General features: G+C 39.5%; 1 protein-coding gene across 7 annotated transcripts in view; it reads right to left on the reverse strand.

The window, feature by feature from the left end:
* Positions 1-17925, reverse strand: part of TRIM58 (tripartite motif containing 58) — a 32803-nt gene that overhangs the window by 9374 nt on the left and 5504 nt on the right. For 2 of the 7 annotated variants that reach the window (XM_074313317.1, XM_019716933.2), the window contains 3 exons: positions 17369-17599; positions 15562-15584; positions 15370-15470 (listed from right to left, as the gene is read on the reverse strand). In XM_074313317.1, the coding sequence (XP_074169418.1) occupies positions 15370-15470; positions 15562-15584; positions 17369-17599 (355 nt within the window). Of the gene's footprint in view, positions 1-2162; positions 6079-15369; positions 15471-15561; positions 15585-17368; positions 17693-17925 lie in introns of those variants that run through there. The other 5 variants (XM_074313320.1, XM_074313318.1, XM_074313319.1 and 2 more) reach the window with 4 other exon arrangements.

Below are 17925 nucleotides of genomic sequence, written 5' to 3' on the forward strand. Positions count from 1 at the left end.
CCCCATTTTCTATTCCTTTGAGGTATTCCATACAGCTCTTTAACAAATCAATAGAAAAGTGCAAACTTATGAATTGAGCTTCTAAATCCAGAAATCCACTCACCATTTTTACTTGTGTGCTACCAGGTACCATTAAAAGTTAGAAGTCAGGAGGCACAGACCTGGCTGGAGGACCTCCATGCACGCAGTGTATCCTCCCCTCCTGGGCTCACGCAGGTGCTCCAGCCAGGAACAATTGCATGTGCAGAGAAAATGAAGGTGTCTCTCCCGACCGTGGCCCATTCCTCTATAAATGAATGGGCCAGGGTCATTGTTCAAAGGGCTGTATGGCACCGACACCCAGTGATGCTGCTCTCCTGAGGAAAGACCTGATGGTGGTCTGGGTGCATCCACAGGCCGGCACTCCCGGGAAACTGAAGCCACAGGAGTCATTAGTGCATGCTCTGAGGTGTGCTATGGGCATGCGTCACATCAAGTTCTCCAATCCTCATAGGGTCCAGATAGAAAATGAGGACCATGAGAATTTGTCCCTTGATATAGGAAGGACTTATCACCAATTTCAGGTAAGCAAAGTTGGGGACTCATTCCGTTATTTTCCATAAACATAAATGTTAACAGGCCATTTGCTCCCTTCCCTTGTACCTAAGAATTAGTAAGTATCTAAAAAATGATCGAGGCATAATTGGTCCCATCCTACCTGCTTTTTTTTCTCCTTAGATCTACTGAAAATAGAGGGAAAGTATTTTGACATTTTGTTTACTTAAGAATTTTATGTATGAAAATGAAATAACCCATTGTCCTAGATAGTGGAAAAATTTAATAGATGCATTGATTAATAGAAAGTTTATTATTAATTTAAGGAGCTAACAGGGTGAACTATTTTGTTTCATTTATTTACTCAGTTTTATGTTGGGATTTGTAAGGAAGATGTCAGCATATGTCAATTCATACTTTAGTTTCAAAAACTAACTAGGGGGAAATTGAGCAAGTATCATGAACGCCTGATGTATTAGATTGTATAAACATGCCCGTGTTTTAATGCTCCTATAGAGGCAACTATAATATAACAAGGCTGAAAATTTAAATAATAATAAATAAATGAATAGAAATTGAGTTCTTGCAGTCGGCCAGGCAATATCAGAGAATAGTCAGACTTGTTTGAGTCAGTGGACTTAGGAATTTGTCAAAATAATTATTTGGGTACTTTTGAGTAGATGTCACAGCATCATGGAGGAAAGAGAATGTTCCATATATGTGGATGTGTAGGGCCTGCATACCGCAGAATGTGTATTCCTTCCACACGCAGGCCACCTCCAGCCTTCCCTCTCCCTTGGAGAATGGAAGAGCAGCTCCTCAGAAACTTGCATGGAGGGTTGGTGCTTGGAGAGCACATGGGCTTAATAAATCCCAGTGTTCCCAATTTCTCTGCCCTTTGGGACACAGAGTTGAAATCACCACTCAAAGTGTGCTTAGTTCCTTCTGCCAGCTAATGAAGCCATTTTACGTCCTGCTCCCTCCCTTCAGCTCCACATATTACCCTCCTCCCAGTTCCCTCAATTCAGGGCTCTCCCAACATGCTAGAATAATGAACTTATTTAGTTAATTCACGTGACGAACCAGTCACCTGATTGTGGGCTGAAATGATCAATTTAGTTACTTAAATAAGTCATTGAGTCTTTGTTGTAGACATGAAACTAGCCTCTAATGTTAGGGGTGACTTTTTAACCATTCTCCATGAATTTAGTTATTCTTTATAATAATGTGGATTAGAAAAAAGTGCAATGTATAATCACAGGGAAGTGATGGAGAGGAAAGTAGACCCAAGTCACCGTGTAGGGAGAGGCAGTGGTTCGACTACAGTTCATAGGAAGAGGAACACATAAAACATGAATCCAATTTTTTTAAAAAAGTTTTTAGCCTTTATAATTTTATAGAACATTCCCCATGTTTCTAGCTAGTCTAAGGGAGGTGATGTATGTCATGTGTATGAGGCAATGCATGATTCAAGGTGTCACTGTGTTGTCACAGGGAATCAAAGCGACAGAAGACTCGGTGGGACCACACCCCGACATGGCAAGTCATCGTGTCACTAGAATCCATCACTTCTGCAAACTCAGCCTTCTATTAAAATTTTCTTTATACCTCAAAATCAATTTTACTCATTTAGTACTTGACATTACACTTTATTGGTCAATGATTACCTAGTTATACATATACTATTATTATTTATGTTTGTATAATAATAATAATACCTCTGTAGCATATTACATTTCACAAAATACTTTCAGACCCATCATTTAATTCTGCACCCCCAGAAAGATGATCATGTTACATTGCTGTTTTATTTATTAGTTCATCTTGTTTTGTTGCTTTTGCCTTTACTTAGTAGAATGTAAGCACTCTGCAGGGAGCAGTCTTTGTTGATAATATATTCACCTTCGCCTAAGCACCTCCAACACTGCTTTGTCTGTAGTATCACTCGGTGCATATTTGTGGGATACGTAAGTGGATGAATAATATATTTGAAAATAGAGCCCCCATTGGGTGGGTGAGGGCTGCACAGCCCTCACTGATAAGCAGGTTTGAGCTTAAAGGACAAAAGGGAATGAGTAAAGGAGACATCTGGGGAAAGGGAAGCACAGGTAGAAGGCATAGCTGGGAGAAAGGCCTGGTGGTGGGAGGTAGCCAGCCCGGAACTGAGGGTATGCAGTGCAGGACTGGGCATTGGAAGTAAGGGGAGGGAGACAGACTCAGAGGAGGGACTAGTTCAGGTCCCCCAGGGCCTGTAGCTTCACTGCAAAGATTCTGGCTTTACCTGTGAGTTCAATGCGAGGTCATTGAAATGGTACTATTATACTATGTTGGGCACTGAAAGGCTTAGCCCAGCTGCATTGAGAATGGATGTGGGGGTATGAAGCACAGCCAGGGTTAAAGTTAGCAAACTACTGTAGTAACCCGGAGGGAAAGGACGGGAGCTCAACCATGCGGTTGGGCTGGTGGAACTCTGGTGATGTTGTGGGGGGACAGCCAACAGGCTGTGTTGATGGACTGAGTGTGGGCCAGTGAAATCAAGAGCGGAGTCAACCAGATTTTTGGCCTGAGCGATTGAGAGAACAGAATTGCCATCCACTGAGATGAAGTAACATGTGTGTGTGTGTAAAGTTTTAGGCATGTTAAGTTTAAAATGTGTGTTTTGATGGCAAGTAGACAGTTGAAAACAGAAGTCTGGCATCCAGGAGAAAAGGTGGAGAAGAAAGTAAAAGGAAGGTGAAGAAATCAATATGAATTTAGAGGATTTTACTGGTAATGAACCAGAGTACCAGGCAGAACAGTAGAGACCTTCTAAGAACTGCGAAGGGAAGGAGAAGGGTCATAACAGGAGATACACGAAGTTTGGTGAATCTCTGAATACAAGGGATGGAGAAAGACTTAAGTTGGTTTACAACTAAAATGACTCATGAGAAAACACCAGGAGATAGCAGGATTCCAGAGAGACAGCAGAGACCAAGATGCTGGTTTCAGAGGTTGGGGTGGCATTGCTGGGACTCCATGTTGACCCCTTGAAGTGGGCAGAAGGGCTCTGCTGGTGGTGCCCTCTCTGCCCATTAGTCCTCCCTGTTCCGATGAATGTGTGGAGCCCCTGGGAAATGGGATCTCAGACCAGTGACTCTGTGCCTCCCCATCCCCATAAGGAATGGGCTCTACTGCTCGGAGTGCGTGTTCTCCATCACGATGCCCATCACTGAGCACTGGCCTTGCCGTGACTCGGAACGCAGGTGTCAACCCCTGGGGATGGAGCGGGTGGGCTAGACCCAGAGCACGCGCCTTTCCCCCCAGATCAGGACTGGGAGAGGCCTAGGACAAGCATGGTCTGAAAAATATCAACAAGATAGATAGTATTATTACCTCTGTTTGCAAATGAGAGATGGAAGGGGGAATGTTTGCTTAGGATCAAGCATAAGTGTATCAAACATGAATGAAGAAATTTTAGCTTAATACAGGATTCATCAGTAAGGTATGTAGACCCATCTGGTAATAGAGTTTCATGAGACTGTTCCATTTCTAAAGTTATTATATTCCATATTGCTCCTGCAAATGCAAAAGTCTAGAAAATAATGTTTAAAAACCTAGAAAGAAAAGTGTGTCAAAAATGTTACTGGAGAGTAAATGAAAGATTTTAGTTTAAAAAAAAAAATCTCCCTGGAAGAGAAAAACACCATAAAATTTCAGGTGGAGTTAAAGAAGAGAATTAAAATTTTGGCAGATTATTATTAGCATGATGTTAACTAAATTTGCCATTAATAATAATTGTTTAGCATTTAAACATTTAGCATTTAAGCATTTTAGCACATGGTTAACAATTATTTGTTAGATAGAGATACACAGAAAGAGGGTGGCAAAGTTAGCCTTCAAAGACAAGAATTTTGTTGGGAAGGTATAGAATATACTTTAAAAATAAGTCAAACATTATTATTGTTTCTTCATCATCATCATTTTTATATTGAATTTAAGTAGCAAAGCTGAGTTTGAATCAATCATACCAATTATGACCTTAAATATTTACCACAACATTGTGTGGTCGATATCATTATTCTGCATATAGAACTGTGTTAAGTAGCTGAGACTGGGGGCGGGGTAGGTGTTAGGTTTGAGCTCTTATAACTAGTAAAGGATGAGGTGAAAGAACTAGCTGTGTTATAATTCTGAGAAATTTCTACTCTAAAACATATATCCAAAGAGAAAGGAAAAAGTTGCAGTCCCAGAGGGGTTTGGTGTGGGTTTCAGCATTATTAGATTCAGAGGAATGAATTTCATAATCCTCAAAAATAACTCCAACAATAGAGGATTTAAATAGTAATTGAATATAGTCATAGCCATTGTGAATGTATATAGGAATGAGTCTGAATCTAGAAAGAAATGGAAGGTGAAACAACAAAAAGTGTAATGCAAACAAAAGGTAAGGAGCAAGAAAGAGAAAGAGAGGGAGGCAAATAGAAGACATGGAGGCAAAGAGACGAGAGAGAAAGAGGAAAGAGGGAATGAGAGAGGAGAAGAAAAGTGAAGAGGAGAAACATAATTATGGATCTGATGCTAGAATGACACTGGACACTTCTCAATCAATTTATTAATTGCCATTTCTAATTGTTAATATGTGGATGACTTGGGATGAAAGGATATTAAAAGGAATGAGAAATTATAATGACTGTGTAGGTATCTTTAATACAAGATCCATTCATGTGAAGACACTCATCAAGAAAGTGTGTGGAGCCATCTGGATAACGAGTGATGACATGTTCCATTTCTAGTATCATTATATTGCACAATGCACCTCCAGGTGCAAATGCTTCATATTTTGTCTTTTGTCCCCATGGGAAATTTCATAGCAACAGTGACTAAAGTGCTGACCTCCATGGGGACATATGTTGAGGCTTCACACTCCACTCCAGTAAATGCTGCTACACTTGGAGCATTTCTCGGGAACAGAATCTTAGGAATGGTCATCTCTAAGGTTATACACAGGGTCAGGATGATCTCTGGATGACCAGTCTCCTGACTCTGCTTCTGTCATAGGTGGCAAGACAACAGGAGCCGTGTCACAGATGAAAAAGTAAGGCCGGAGAAGACCAGTGAACAGTTGGCTGAATGTGTAGATGTAAGATCCATTTGTAATGTCATAAAAGGAGATTTCACCTGCTTCGTAGTCCAAGAAAATCCCAATGCGACGAGGCCGTTCCAGGTGGAGCAGAGGCACTGACGGCGAGGCAAGGACCATGTACTCGTTCCCCTTCAGCAGCCACAAGGCCCAGACTCCATTCTCGGGAGATGGTGTGGTCTCCCCCTTTCTTGGCACTGTGTCTTGACAAACTCCTAGCCCCCATTCTGCTCTTTCCCCGACTATGACCTCCCAGTAATGCCTCCCTGATGAGAAGTTCTGTAAACCCAGGATACAGGGCCATGTGTCAAATCGCTCGGGGTTGCTAGGGACATTCCTCCATAGTTCTCCGTCCTGCACACTGCGCAGGTCAGTGGTCAAGAGGAGGCTGGGATGCGCTGTTGCAGGGTCCAGTTTCACGTCAACTGGGGAAAGAATTTCATGGGACATGTGAAAGGACGGAAGAGGCAGATGAGCACTTAGGAGGCATGACACTGAGGACAGTCACACCACTCCTCACTCTCTCTCTAACAACTCCTAGAGAAAACAGAGTAAGTATTTCACCTTGCAAGCCACTGAGAATAGTCTTCAGTACTTTAGGGCATTCCACTGCTACCTCTGCACAACCCAGGTGCTCCTTACTGCCCCACTGAAAACACGCACACTGAGGCCATGACAAAGCAAGTGCATAACCAGTTAGTGTCCTCTGTCTACATCCAAAGTACCAAGTGCACTTAAGATAAAAGTTAAAAACCCCACAGGATGTAGTTTTTTGTCTCAAAAACTATTTTAAAAAATTCATTAAAAGTAAATCCAGGGCCAGCCGGGTGGCTCAGGCAGTTAGAGCTCTGTGCTCCTAACTCCGAAGGCTGCCGGTTCGATTCCCACATGGGCCAGTGGGCTCTCAACCACAAGGTTGCCAGTTCAATTCCTCGAGTCCCGCAAGGGATGGTGGGCTCTGCCGCCTACAACTAAGATTGAACACGGCACCTTGAGCTGAGTTGCCTCCTGGATGGCTCAGTTGTTGGTTGGAGCACGGGATCTCAACCACAAGGTTGCCAGTTCAATTCCTCGACTCCCGCAAGGGATGGTGGGCAGTGCCCCCTGCAACTAAAATTGAACATGGCACCTTGAGCTGAGCTGCCGCTGAGCTCCCGGATGGCTCAGTTGGTTGGAGCATGTCCTCTCAACCACAAGGTTGCCGATTCAACTCCCACAAGGGATGGTGGGCTGCACCCCCTGCAACTAGAAAATGGCAACTGGACCTGGAGCTGAGCTGCGCCCTCCACAACTAAGACTGAAAGGACAACAACTTGAAGCTGAACAGAACCCTCCACAACTAAGATTGAAAGGACAACAACTTGACTTGGAAAAAAGTCCTGAAGTACACACTGTTCCCCAATAAAGTCCTGTTCCCCTTCCCCAATAAAATCTTAAAAAAAAAAAAAAAAAAGTAAATCCACCATTTTCAAAGCTATGTTACTGCAGTAGGCAGAATTCTGAGACAGACCCCATGACCTTCAGACCCTGGTGGTACTCTCAGGATTGTGTTATACTACATGACAAGCAGGAGCTTATTTGTGTGGGCCCAATATAATCACATCAACCTTTTTAAAAGCAGAGCAGTTTCTGTGGCTATTCCACTAGTGGCAGAAGAGAAAGTCAGAGAGATTTAGATTTGATTTGTTATTGCTGACTTTAAAGATGCAGCTAGCGCACCAAGAGGAGAAAGGCAAGTGACCTCTAACTGATAGTCAGCAAGGAAATGAGGACCTCAGTCCTACCGAGTGGAAATGCATTATACTAACAGCCTAAATAAGCTTGGAAAGTGATTCTTCCCCAGACCTTTCATTGAAGCCTAGCCTGGCCAACTACTTGATTTTGATCTTGCAAACCCCTAAGCAGAGAGCCAGCTGATTCCACCTGGAAGTCTGATATGCAGAACCTTCAGCTAATGGACGGGTGTGGTTTTAAACAGCTAATTCTGTGGCAATTTGTTACACAGCAACACAAAACTAATGTTGATGCTGTGAAGTCCCAGTGAGACTGACATGAAATTTTACTTGTCCACATAATTAATAAGTACCTCTACTTCTCCTCAGAGAAGAAAGATGTAAGATATTCAGTATCGTCTCTTTATAAACAATCAAAACTAGTAAATTTTCTTAATATAGTTTCATTTTTAATATCATAGTAACAAATGTCACCACTATGATTCTTATTTGTCTCTAATTCACTTCTAGTGATGTTTTATACGTGAGAGGGTCACACATGCGGTCCACCGTCCATACTAACCCATATAGCCTCCCTCAAGGTGGCCATTATCACCCCCACATTATAGATGAGGAGACTTAGAGTTAATGTGATTTCCCCAAACTCTAGAAATTGTAAGCAACAGGGATTGAAATGTGGGTCTCCATGGGAGTGTTGGCCTATCTAACATGTTATGGCTTCACACATCAGTCCTGCTCCAGCATACTCCTTTGTTCCATTTATAAGAACTCTATGAAGTGGCTTTTAATAGTCCATCTCCAACAATTGTCTTTACATCTGTTTTCTTAAACTCAATCACCGTAATAGAACAACACCCTAATGAAACTACTCGTGCCCAACTTCTCAGGGACCTCCACAATGACGAGTGGACAGATATCTTAAGTGGCTTTTCTGTAGCACTCAACACTGTTGTGAAACACTTTGACTTGGAAAACCTCCCTTCTCTTTTCCAAAGACATGAGTCAGCGTGATTTCCACCCTCTGCATTCGCTACCTCACCCCTTGTTGGTCTCCTTTGCTGCTTTATTCTCTTCTTCTCGATCACCACCGTGGGACAAGTCAATGGTCTCAGGACTGGGATCTCTTCTACCTTTCTCAGCTCACTCCCAATGTGTCCTTCAGCTGGCTGGCTCAGTGCTTTAATAAATTTCAATGATCTGGTAACCACTAAACTATTGTCTGTGTCTATGAGTTTCTGTTTCTCATTTGTTTGTCGTGTTCTTTGGTTGTGATGAACATACAATGGGATTTATAGATGATGTAATACAGAATTGTACACCTGAAATCTATGTAATTTTACTAACAATTATCACCCAATAAATTTAATAAATAAATAAATAAATAAATAAATAAATAAATTTCAATCAGATGCTTACTGATCCCCGATACCTATCTCTAGCCTAAACCTTTCTCCTGAAACTCTGTATTTATAAATCCATCTGAAGACCTGACATCAACGTTCGGATATTTAATACTCTTCACATTATGCAAATATCAGCTTCCGTCCTTCTGCCTATCTGCAGCCATCAATTAAATGGCATCCTCATTACGTCAATTGCTCTATCTTCAAAATGCACAAAAATTCTGTCCATCCTCAGCACCTCCAATATGAGCACCATGGTCCAACCCATAACTGTCTCCAGTTAATTTATTGCTTTTTCCACTCCAAACCTTACCCTCTGTAACTGATTCCCGATACAGCACACAGAGTAATCCTCCATGATATTAACCCAATCATGCTATTTCTCCATTTATAACTGTTCACTGATTTCCTATTTCACTCAGAGGTAAAGCATCCTGCTCAGTGGCCTGCTCACAGGGTCCTGCACTCCTGACTCTACCAGCGCAGCAGGGCCTGCCTCCTCAGAGCTCCTGGAAGACACCTCCTATACATCCTTATCTGGAAGCCTCTCAGCCACATCAGGTATTTGCTGAGTTTACACCCTATTGGGTGAGGTTTTCCTTGATCACACAATCTAAAAGCGGATGCCCTATCCCCAGAACTTCTGGTCACCCTTACCTTACTATTTTTTCTTTTTCTTATTTTAAAGTGTATATATATATACATATATATATATATATATATATATATATATATACACACACACATATACATATATATGTATATATGTACACATATATATGTGTATATCTATATTTATGTGTGCATGTATATAAATATATATATTTGTGTGTGTGCATATATATATATTTTTTTAATTAAATTTATTGGTGTGACAATGGTTAGTAAAATTATATAGGTTTCAAGTATACATTTCTATAACACATTATATATCCCATTGTATGTTCACCACCCAGAGTCAGTTCTTCCATCACCATATATTTGATCCCCTTTACCCTCTCCTACCACCCTGTCTCCCCCTTTACCCTCTGGTAACCACTAACTTGTATCTGTGTCTATGAGTTTTTGTTTGTCTTGTTCCTTTGTTGCTTTCAGTTTTATATCCCACATATGAGTGAAGTCATATGGTTCTCAACTTTTTCTGTCTTACTCATTTCCCTTAGCATGATAATCTCAATATCCATCCATGTTGTTGCAAATAGCACTATTTCATCTTTTCTTATGGTCTAGTAGTATTCTATTGTGTATATATACCACATCTTGATCCAATCGTTTATCCAATCGTTTATCCAAGGATATTTTGGTTGTTTCCACGTCTTGGCCACCATAAATAATGCTGCAGTGAACATTGGGGTACATAAATCTTTACGGATAAATGTTTTCAGATTTTTTTGGTAGATACTCAGGAGAGGGATTGCTGGGTCATATGGTAATTCCATTCTTAATTTTCTGAAGAAGCTCCATACTCTTTTCCATAGTGGCTGTACCAATTTACATTCCCACCAACAGTGTACAAAGGCTCCTTTTCCCCCATAGGCTCTCCAACATTTGTTACTATTTGTCTTGTTGATAATAGCCATTCTAACAGGCATGAGGCAATATCTCATTGTGGTTTTGATTTGCATTTCCCTAATAGCTACTGAAGTTGAGAATTTTTTCATATATCTATTGGTAATTTGTATGTCTTCTTGGGAGAAGTTTCTGTTGAGGTCCTCTGCCCCTTTTTTTAATTGGATTGTTTTTTTGTTGAATCGTACGAGTTTTTTAGATATTTTGGATATTAGCCCCTTGTTGGAGGCATTGTTTGCAAACATCTCCCATTCGGTTGGTTGCCTCTTTGCTTATTGATGCTTTCTTTTGCTGTGCAGAAGCTTTTTAGTTTGATATAGTCCCATTCATTTACTTCAGCTTTTACTACCTTATCTTGGAAGTCAAATTCATAAAATCCTTTTTGAACCCAAGTTCCATAAGTTTAGTACAACATTATGTTTTCTTCTATGCAGTTTATTGTTTTACATCTTATGTGTAAATCTTTGATCCATTTTGAGTTAATTTTGGTACATGGTGACAGCAGTCTAGTTTCATTTTTTTGCACGTGGCTTTCCAGTTTTCCCAAAACCATTTATTGAAGAGGCTTTCTTTTCTCCATTGTATGTTTTTGGCTCCATTGTCGAAAATTAACTGTCCATATATATGTGGTTTATTTCTGGGTTTTCAATTTTATTACATTTGTCTGTGTGTCTGTTTTTCTGCCAATACCATGCTGTTTTGATTATTGTCACTTTGTAGTACAAGCTTAAGTCAGGGATTGTGATACCTCCAGTATTGTTCTTTTTTTTAGGATTGCTTTGGCTATCTGGGGTCTTTTATGATTCCTTACAGATCTGATGATATTATGTTCTATTTCTTTAAAAAATGCCATTGGGATTTTGATGGGGATTGCATTAAATCTGTATATCACTTTTGGTAATATGGCCATTTTAACTCTCTTGATTCTTCTAATCCATGAACACAAAATGTCTTTCCATTTTGTTGTATCTTCTTCAATTTCTTTTAAAAATATCTTCCAGTTTTTAGTGTATAGGTCCTTCAAATCCTTTGTTAAGTTTATTCCTAGGTATTTTATTCTTTTTGCTGCAATGTCAAAACGAATTGTTGTTTTCATTTCTCCTTCTGAAATTTCTTTGTTACTATATAGGAATGCAATGGATTTTTGTACATTGATCTTGTAGCCAGCAACTTTACTGTATTCATTTATTGTTTCTAAATAGCTTTTTGGTGGAGTCTTAAGGGTTTTCTACATAAAAAATCATGTGATCAGCATAAAGTGACAATTTAACTTCTTCATTCCCAGTTTGGATGCCTTTTATTTCTTTGTCTTGCCTAATTACTCTGGATAGGACTTCCAATACTATGTTGAATAACAGTGGTAAGATGGGGCAACCCTGTCTTGTTTCTGAACGCAGAGCGAAAGGCTTCAGTTTTTCACCATTAATTATGATAACAGCTGAGAGAGTTTATCATATATGGCATATATTATGTTAAGGTATTTTCCTTTTATACCCATTTCATTAAGTTTTAATCATAAATGGATATTGTATCTTGTCAAATACTTTCTCTGCATCTATTGATACAATATAATTTTTTTTATTTTTTAGTTTGTTTATATGATGTATCACATTGATCAATTTGCATACGTTGAACCACCCTTGTGCCTCTGGGATGAACTGCAATTGACCGTGATGTATAATCTTTTTAATGTATTGTGGTATTCGATGTGCTAGAACTTTGTTTAGGATTTTTGCATCTGTATTCATTAGAGATAATGGTCTGTAATTTTCTTTTTTTGTGTTATCCTTACCAGATTTTGGTATCAGGGTAATGTTGGCCTCATAAAATTAATGAAGAAGTATTGCCTCTTTTTCAAGTTTTTGGAAGAATTTGAGTAGGACAGGTATTAGATCCTCTTTGAAGGTTTGGTAGAATTCACTAGTGAAGCCATCTGGTCCTGGACTTTTGCTTTGGGGAAGGTTTTGGATGACTGATTCAATTTCCTTACTGTTGATCAGTCATTTGGATTTTCTAGTTCTTCATGATTCAGTCTAGGAAGGCTATATGTTTCCAAGAACTTGTCCTTTTCTTCTAGGTTATTGAATTTGGTGACACATAATTCTTCATAGTATTCTTGGGTGATCCTTTGTATTTCTGTGGCATCCATGGTAACTTCCCCTCTTTCATTTTTGATTTTGTTTATTTGGTCTTTTCTCTTTTTACCTTAGTGAGTCTAGCCAAGGGTTTGTCAATTTTATTAATCTTTTCAAAGACCCAGTTCATTGTTACACTAATTTTTTTTCTATTGTCTTCTTGTTCTCTATCTCATTTAGTTCTGCTCTAATTTTTATTATTTCTTTCCTTCTGCTGACTTTGGGTTTCATTTGTTCTTCTTTGTCTAGTTCTTTAAGGTGTAATGCCAGGTTGTTTATTTGTGATTTTTCTTGTTTCTTGAGATAGGCCTGTAATAATATAAATTTCCCTCTTATTACTGCTTTTGTTGCATCCCAATAATTTTAATAGGATGTGTTTTCATTCTCATTTGTTTCTATGTAGATTTTGATCTTTCCTTTTATTTTGTTCTTTAATAGCATGTTGTTTTATCTCCACGTATTTGTGTTTTTTCCTACTTTCTTTTTCACAGTTGATCTCCAGCCTTGTGATCAGAGAATATGTTTGGTATGTTTTCAGTCTTCTTAAATCTGCTGAGGTTAGTTTTATGTCCCAACATATGGTCTATCCTTGAGAATGTTCCATGTACACTAGAAAAGAATGTATATTCTGGTATTCTACGATGAAGTGCTCTATAATTGTCAATTATGTCCATTTGGTTTAATGTGTCATTTAGGGCTGATATTTCCTTACTTATTTTCTGTTTGGATGATCTATCCATAGCTGCCAGTGATGCATTTAGGTCCCCTACTATAATTGCATTTTGGTCAATTTCTCCCTTTAGTTCTGTTAGTAGTTGCTTGGTATATTTTGGTGCTCCCTGATTGGGGGCATATATATTGATAAGTGTTATGTCTTCATGCTGAGGTATTGTCCCCTTTATCATTATGAAAAGTGCACCTTTGTCACTTATTACCTTTTTTTTTTTTTTATCCTGAAGTCTGTTTCATCTGCTATAAGTATGGCTACACACAGTTTTTTCTGCATATCATTTGTTTCGAGTATCGTTTTCCACTCTTTCACTTTGAGTCTATATTTGTCCTTGTAGCTGAGATGTGTCTCTTGGAGGCAGCATGTGGTTGGGTTTTGTTTTTTGATCCAAACTCCTACTCTGTGCCTTTTTATTGGTGAGTTCAGTCCATTTACATTTAGGGTGATTATTGATATATGAGGATTTCCTATAACCATTCTATCTTTTGTTTTCTGGTAGCTTAGTGTCTCCATTGTTTCTTTGTCTTTTGGTTCCTGTCTGTTATTTTAGTGTTGTGGTATTTTATGATTTTTCCCTCTGTTTCTTTTTTTATGTTATATTTCTCAGCTCTGGATTATTATTTTTTGAGTGTTTACAGTTAAGTGTATGTAAAAGAAAGTTTCATATCTATACCTTACTCTTTTTTTCAATAATTTGTATCACCTTCTAACATTTTCTGTATATTGCATAATTTAAGTAAATACGTGTAACATGAAGGTGGGGATTTGGAGGATTTTTGTTGTTGTTCAACGATATATTCCAACACTTAGAAAAATGGCCGGTGATAAAAATAACAACAAAAATTTACTGACTTGATTAACTGAGTAATTAATTCAGTAAATGGAATTGGGGATATGAGGGCATGGATTCTAAGAGTGTAATGACTTGCAATGATTTATCCAGTTAGTATATATCCATCTGCCTATCAGAACATGGATTAAATCATTAAACAAGAGTGGTAAAGATGGGTTTTCTCATTATGGGACAAAGGTGTTTCCTGTTAAGTACTGAAAGCACTATATAGTCATAGTGTATTTTCATTACTTGGGATATGTTGGATTAAAAAAAGAAATTAAAAAAATTAAATCTGTGCTGTTTTAAAGAATCAGACCAAACATACTCATTTATGACACCACAATTATTCCAACATAAAAATAATTGACTGAATATTTTTGGCTTTATTAACTATCTAGTTTAAACAACTCATCAAACTGACAGATAATAAAATAAACCAAACTTCTAATTATTTGATACTCTGCAATGCTTTCATATTGATGCTTTTTGTCTCTGTTTTAAAATATATTTCATTTAGTCTTTCAAACAATACTATTTTTAGCATTTTATAGACAAGGAAATGCAGTTTTTTGGAACTAATTGTTACTCATGTCACAGCTAATAAGCCCACTGTTCTAACCAGATGCAGTTTGTATGGGTGTCTCTGACTTTCCTCAGGACTGCTCCATATACCTCAGTCCCCTTCCTTCTGGGCATTGTACCCTCTCCCATTCCCCTTATTGTTTGCTGTTGCCATGGGACCCTCTTCCATCAATAACATCTCCAAGAAGCCTGTGTAGCACATCAGCGTGGGTGTTGTCAGGAATGGCTCAGAGTTGGCTATAACCCTGCCTTGTCCTATGGTTACCAGCAATGGGAAAGAGGGCTCTGTCTGCAGGGTACCATAGTGATGTGACACAAAAGCCTCCACAATCCAATAGTAAACAAACACCATTATCTCAAAATAAAACCTTGCTGAATTTACTCACTACACTTTGGGTCTGCTTGTTACTGTAACTGACTGGTGCAGGGACAGCCAGAGCCCAGGCGCCATCGTTCCCTGAGCTCTAAGATGCAACTGTACCTGCTTGTCACTGTACCTGACTGGTGCAGGGACAGCCAGAGCCCAGGCGCCATCGTTCCCTGAGCTCTAAGATGCAACTGTACCTGCTTGTCACTGTACCTGACTGGTGCAGGGGCAGCCAGAGCCCAGGCGTCATCGTTCCCTGAGCTCTAAGATGCAACTGTACCTGCTTGTCACTGTACCTGACTGGTGCAGGGGCAGCCAGAGCCCAGGCGCCATTGTTCCCTGAGCTCTAAGATGCAACCTACCTTGGAACTTCCTCAACATTTCTCTCATCCCAGGGATGCGACACATTGTCTTCAGCTCCATGGGGATGGTTTCCAGTTCCAGCCGCGTGACACTCTTACTTCTGTGAAGAGCACAGAACCAACATGTCTCAGTTATCCACCAAACAGCTCGGGCTCTCCCAACCCATCCTCTGATTCAGAGAGTAAACATACCGGCTCAAGACTCCTCTGACACCCTGGAAGGGAAAGAGAAATACAAGTAGGTGTGAGATCTGGAGACTGTTTTTGACACATTGGGGACAAAACATGAACATCTCTTTAGGAATTACTGGATATCATTAACTATTAAGATAAAATATAGGAGACATGAATCTCCCCTCATAGAAGCCAAAATTAGGCTGTTGTTGAATTTTCTCATGAGTTTAACATAATAGAATCAGTTTGCCTCTATTAGAATAGAATTAGAGAACACAAAGTTTCAGTTAATACCTATGATATCTACTAGGTTAACAATTTTCCAAATTGATAATTGACATTTGGATGTTTTAAGAATTACATTCTGCAACAAATGTAAATGGAATTAGAGTAAGAATAGATCTTAAATAGCTGCAGAATGTATTTGGGAAATAGTGAAAGATACAGACATAAAATGTTACTCTCAATATCTCTGTATTGAAAACCCCAAATTCCTCATTCTTTGAATCAACGCACCGTGTCTATGGACTCATATGTGAGTGGGTTACCTAAGTGGATAAAAATGGAAGTCCTTAATAGCTAGCAACATTTTTCCTCAAAGTAGATTATTAAACAAATAAACTGCATTACATTTCTCCTCTCCCTCTAAAAATAATCACCTAGCAGATTAATTTTTATAAAGCAGGCAGATTATTATTTTTACTGTTTATGAGAATGGCAGGCTTTGGTCTAAGCCACTGGGTATAAAATGTAGCTTATTGGTACCGGGGAAGAAAGGGAAAAAGTATTTGAGTATATGCTCCCTAAGATTTGTATTCTAAATCTTTTTAGCATTGATTTGGTGCTAGTGAATGCTTATTTTAAGTAAGCTGTGTTTTGAGATATGATATGACAATGAATGTTATTGAAAATGCTGAAGTTCTTGTGTTTACTTTGTCTGAAATTTAACAAGAAATTCCTTTCTGCCCCTTAGTTTGCTCACAAGGAAGTAAGTATAGCAATAATAACAACAACAATATTTTTTTACTTATATATAGATATTTTGAAGACAAAATGGGATAAATTAAATGCATATGCTTTGTAATTTCCTAAATTTAATGGCCCCCACTGTGTGGTCAGTGCTTAGTGACTGCCCTTGTATGAAGATATGAACTACTCAGTTCAGTAACCCCAGAATAAGTCATTGGGAATGAGCTAGAACCCAGTGTGCCCAGAAACTTTCTCCGAGTGAGTTCTATCGCTGTGCCATGTAGCCATCAGTGACAGTTTTCCTGATTAACGGGGATTAATGTCTTCATCAAGGGCTCAAAAGGAACATTTCCTTGTCCCCACTGTTCTACAATCCCCCCAGACTGCGAGCCTGGAACTTCCTTCCTGCTGTGCCTGGAATAAGCATACGATACGGATAGAGAACTAGCATTTGCCTCAAATTTTAACATGAAAATTCCTATCTGGACAATTTATAATAAAATTTATGTATTTGCTTGGCTATTACCTGAGATGGTTACCAAAGACTTTGCCTTCGCCATCCCTGAATACAGCAATAACATCAGCGACAGACTGACTGTGAGGTTTTAAGAAGTTTTTTTCAGCCATCATAGTGTAGGTTGTTCTTTTTCTGTTTATTCTTATGTAAATCATCAGATTAATTTTAATTTTTTTAAATATTTACGTTTTTCTCTTTAACAGGCACTGTTCTGTATGCTTCTCTAGCATCCTTCTGACCAAGAAGCTTTCCTAGCGAGTTCAGGTGTGCTTTTCCTCAAGAGAACACACGCCCAAGTGGTTTGTCTGTGGGCGCTGCCGTCTGTCCCAGTGGCCTCACCTCCAGCAGACCCAGGGCCGGGCGCTGGCACCTGTCCTCCAGCTCGTCGGCGAGCTCCCGCAGGGCTCTGCTGTGCTGGGCCAGCCGGCTCTTACTGTCCCGCAGTATCTGCAGGGTGGCCCGCTCCTCCTGCTCCAGCCGCCGCAGCTGCAGCTGCTCCTCCTGGGCCAGGAAGCCTCGGTGCTTCTCAAACTCCAACCGGAAGCGCTGCCTTTGCGTTTCCACTTTCTCCTGGAGTAACGCAGTTACCGCCAAAGTCAGGACGGGGGCACAGCGCCACCTGTCGGTCGCCTTCACAAATACAGCAAGTCTGGACGGCCCTGTCTGGCGTGAGCCCGACTGTGAACCGATCGGCTGCATTTATTTCACTTACTTTTTTTTTTTAGTGTCAACGTTCACGTATTTAATAGCACCTTTAATTATTTTACATTGCTACATTTAAAATGGTTACAAAATGGTAATACATATTTTAAAAATACAAACTTTAAATAAGTTTAACATAAGTTTGGCTGCATTTTAAAAGCACAGAAACCTGAGGGGACTCACGTGAGAGGTGG

The sequence above is a fragment of the Rhinolophus sinicus genome, linkage group LG10 (genome assembly GCF_036562045.2).
Source record: "Rhinolophus sinicus isolate RSC01 linkage group LG10, ASM3656204v1, whole genome shotgun sequence".
NCBI classification, from domain to species: Eukaryota; Metazoa; Chordata; class Mammalia; order Chiroptera; family Rhinolophidae; genus Rhinolophus; species Rhinolophus sinicus.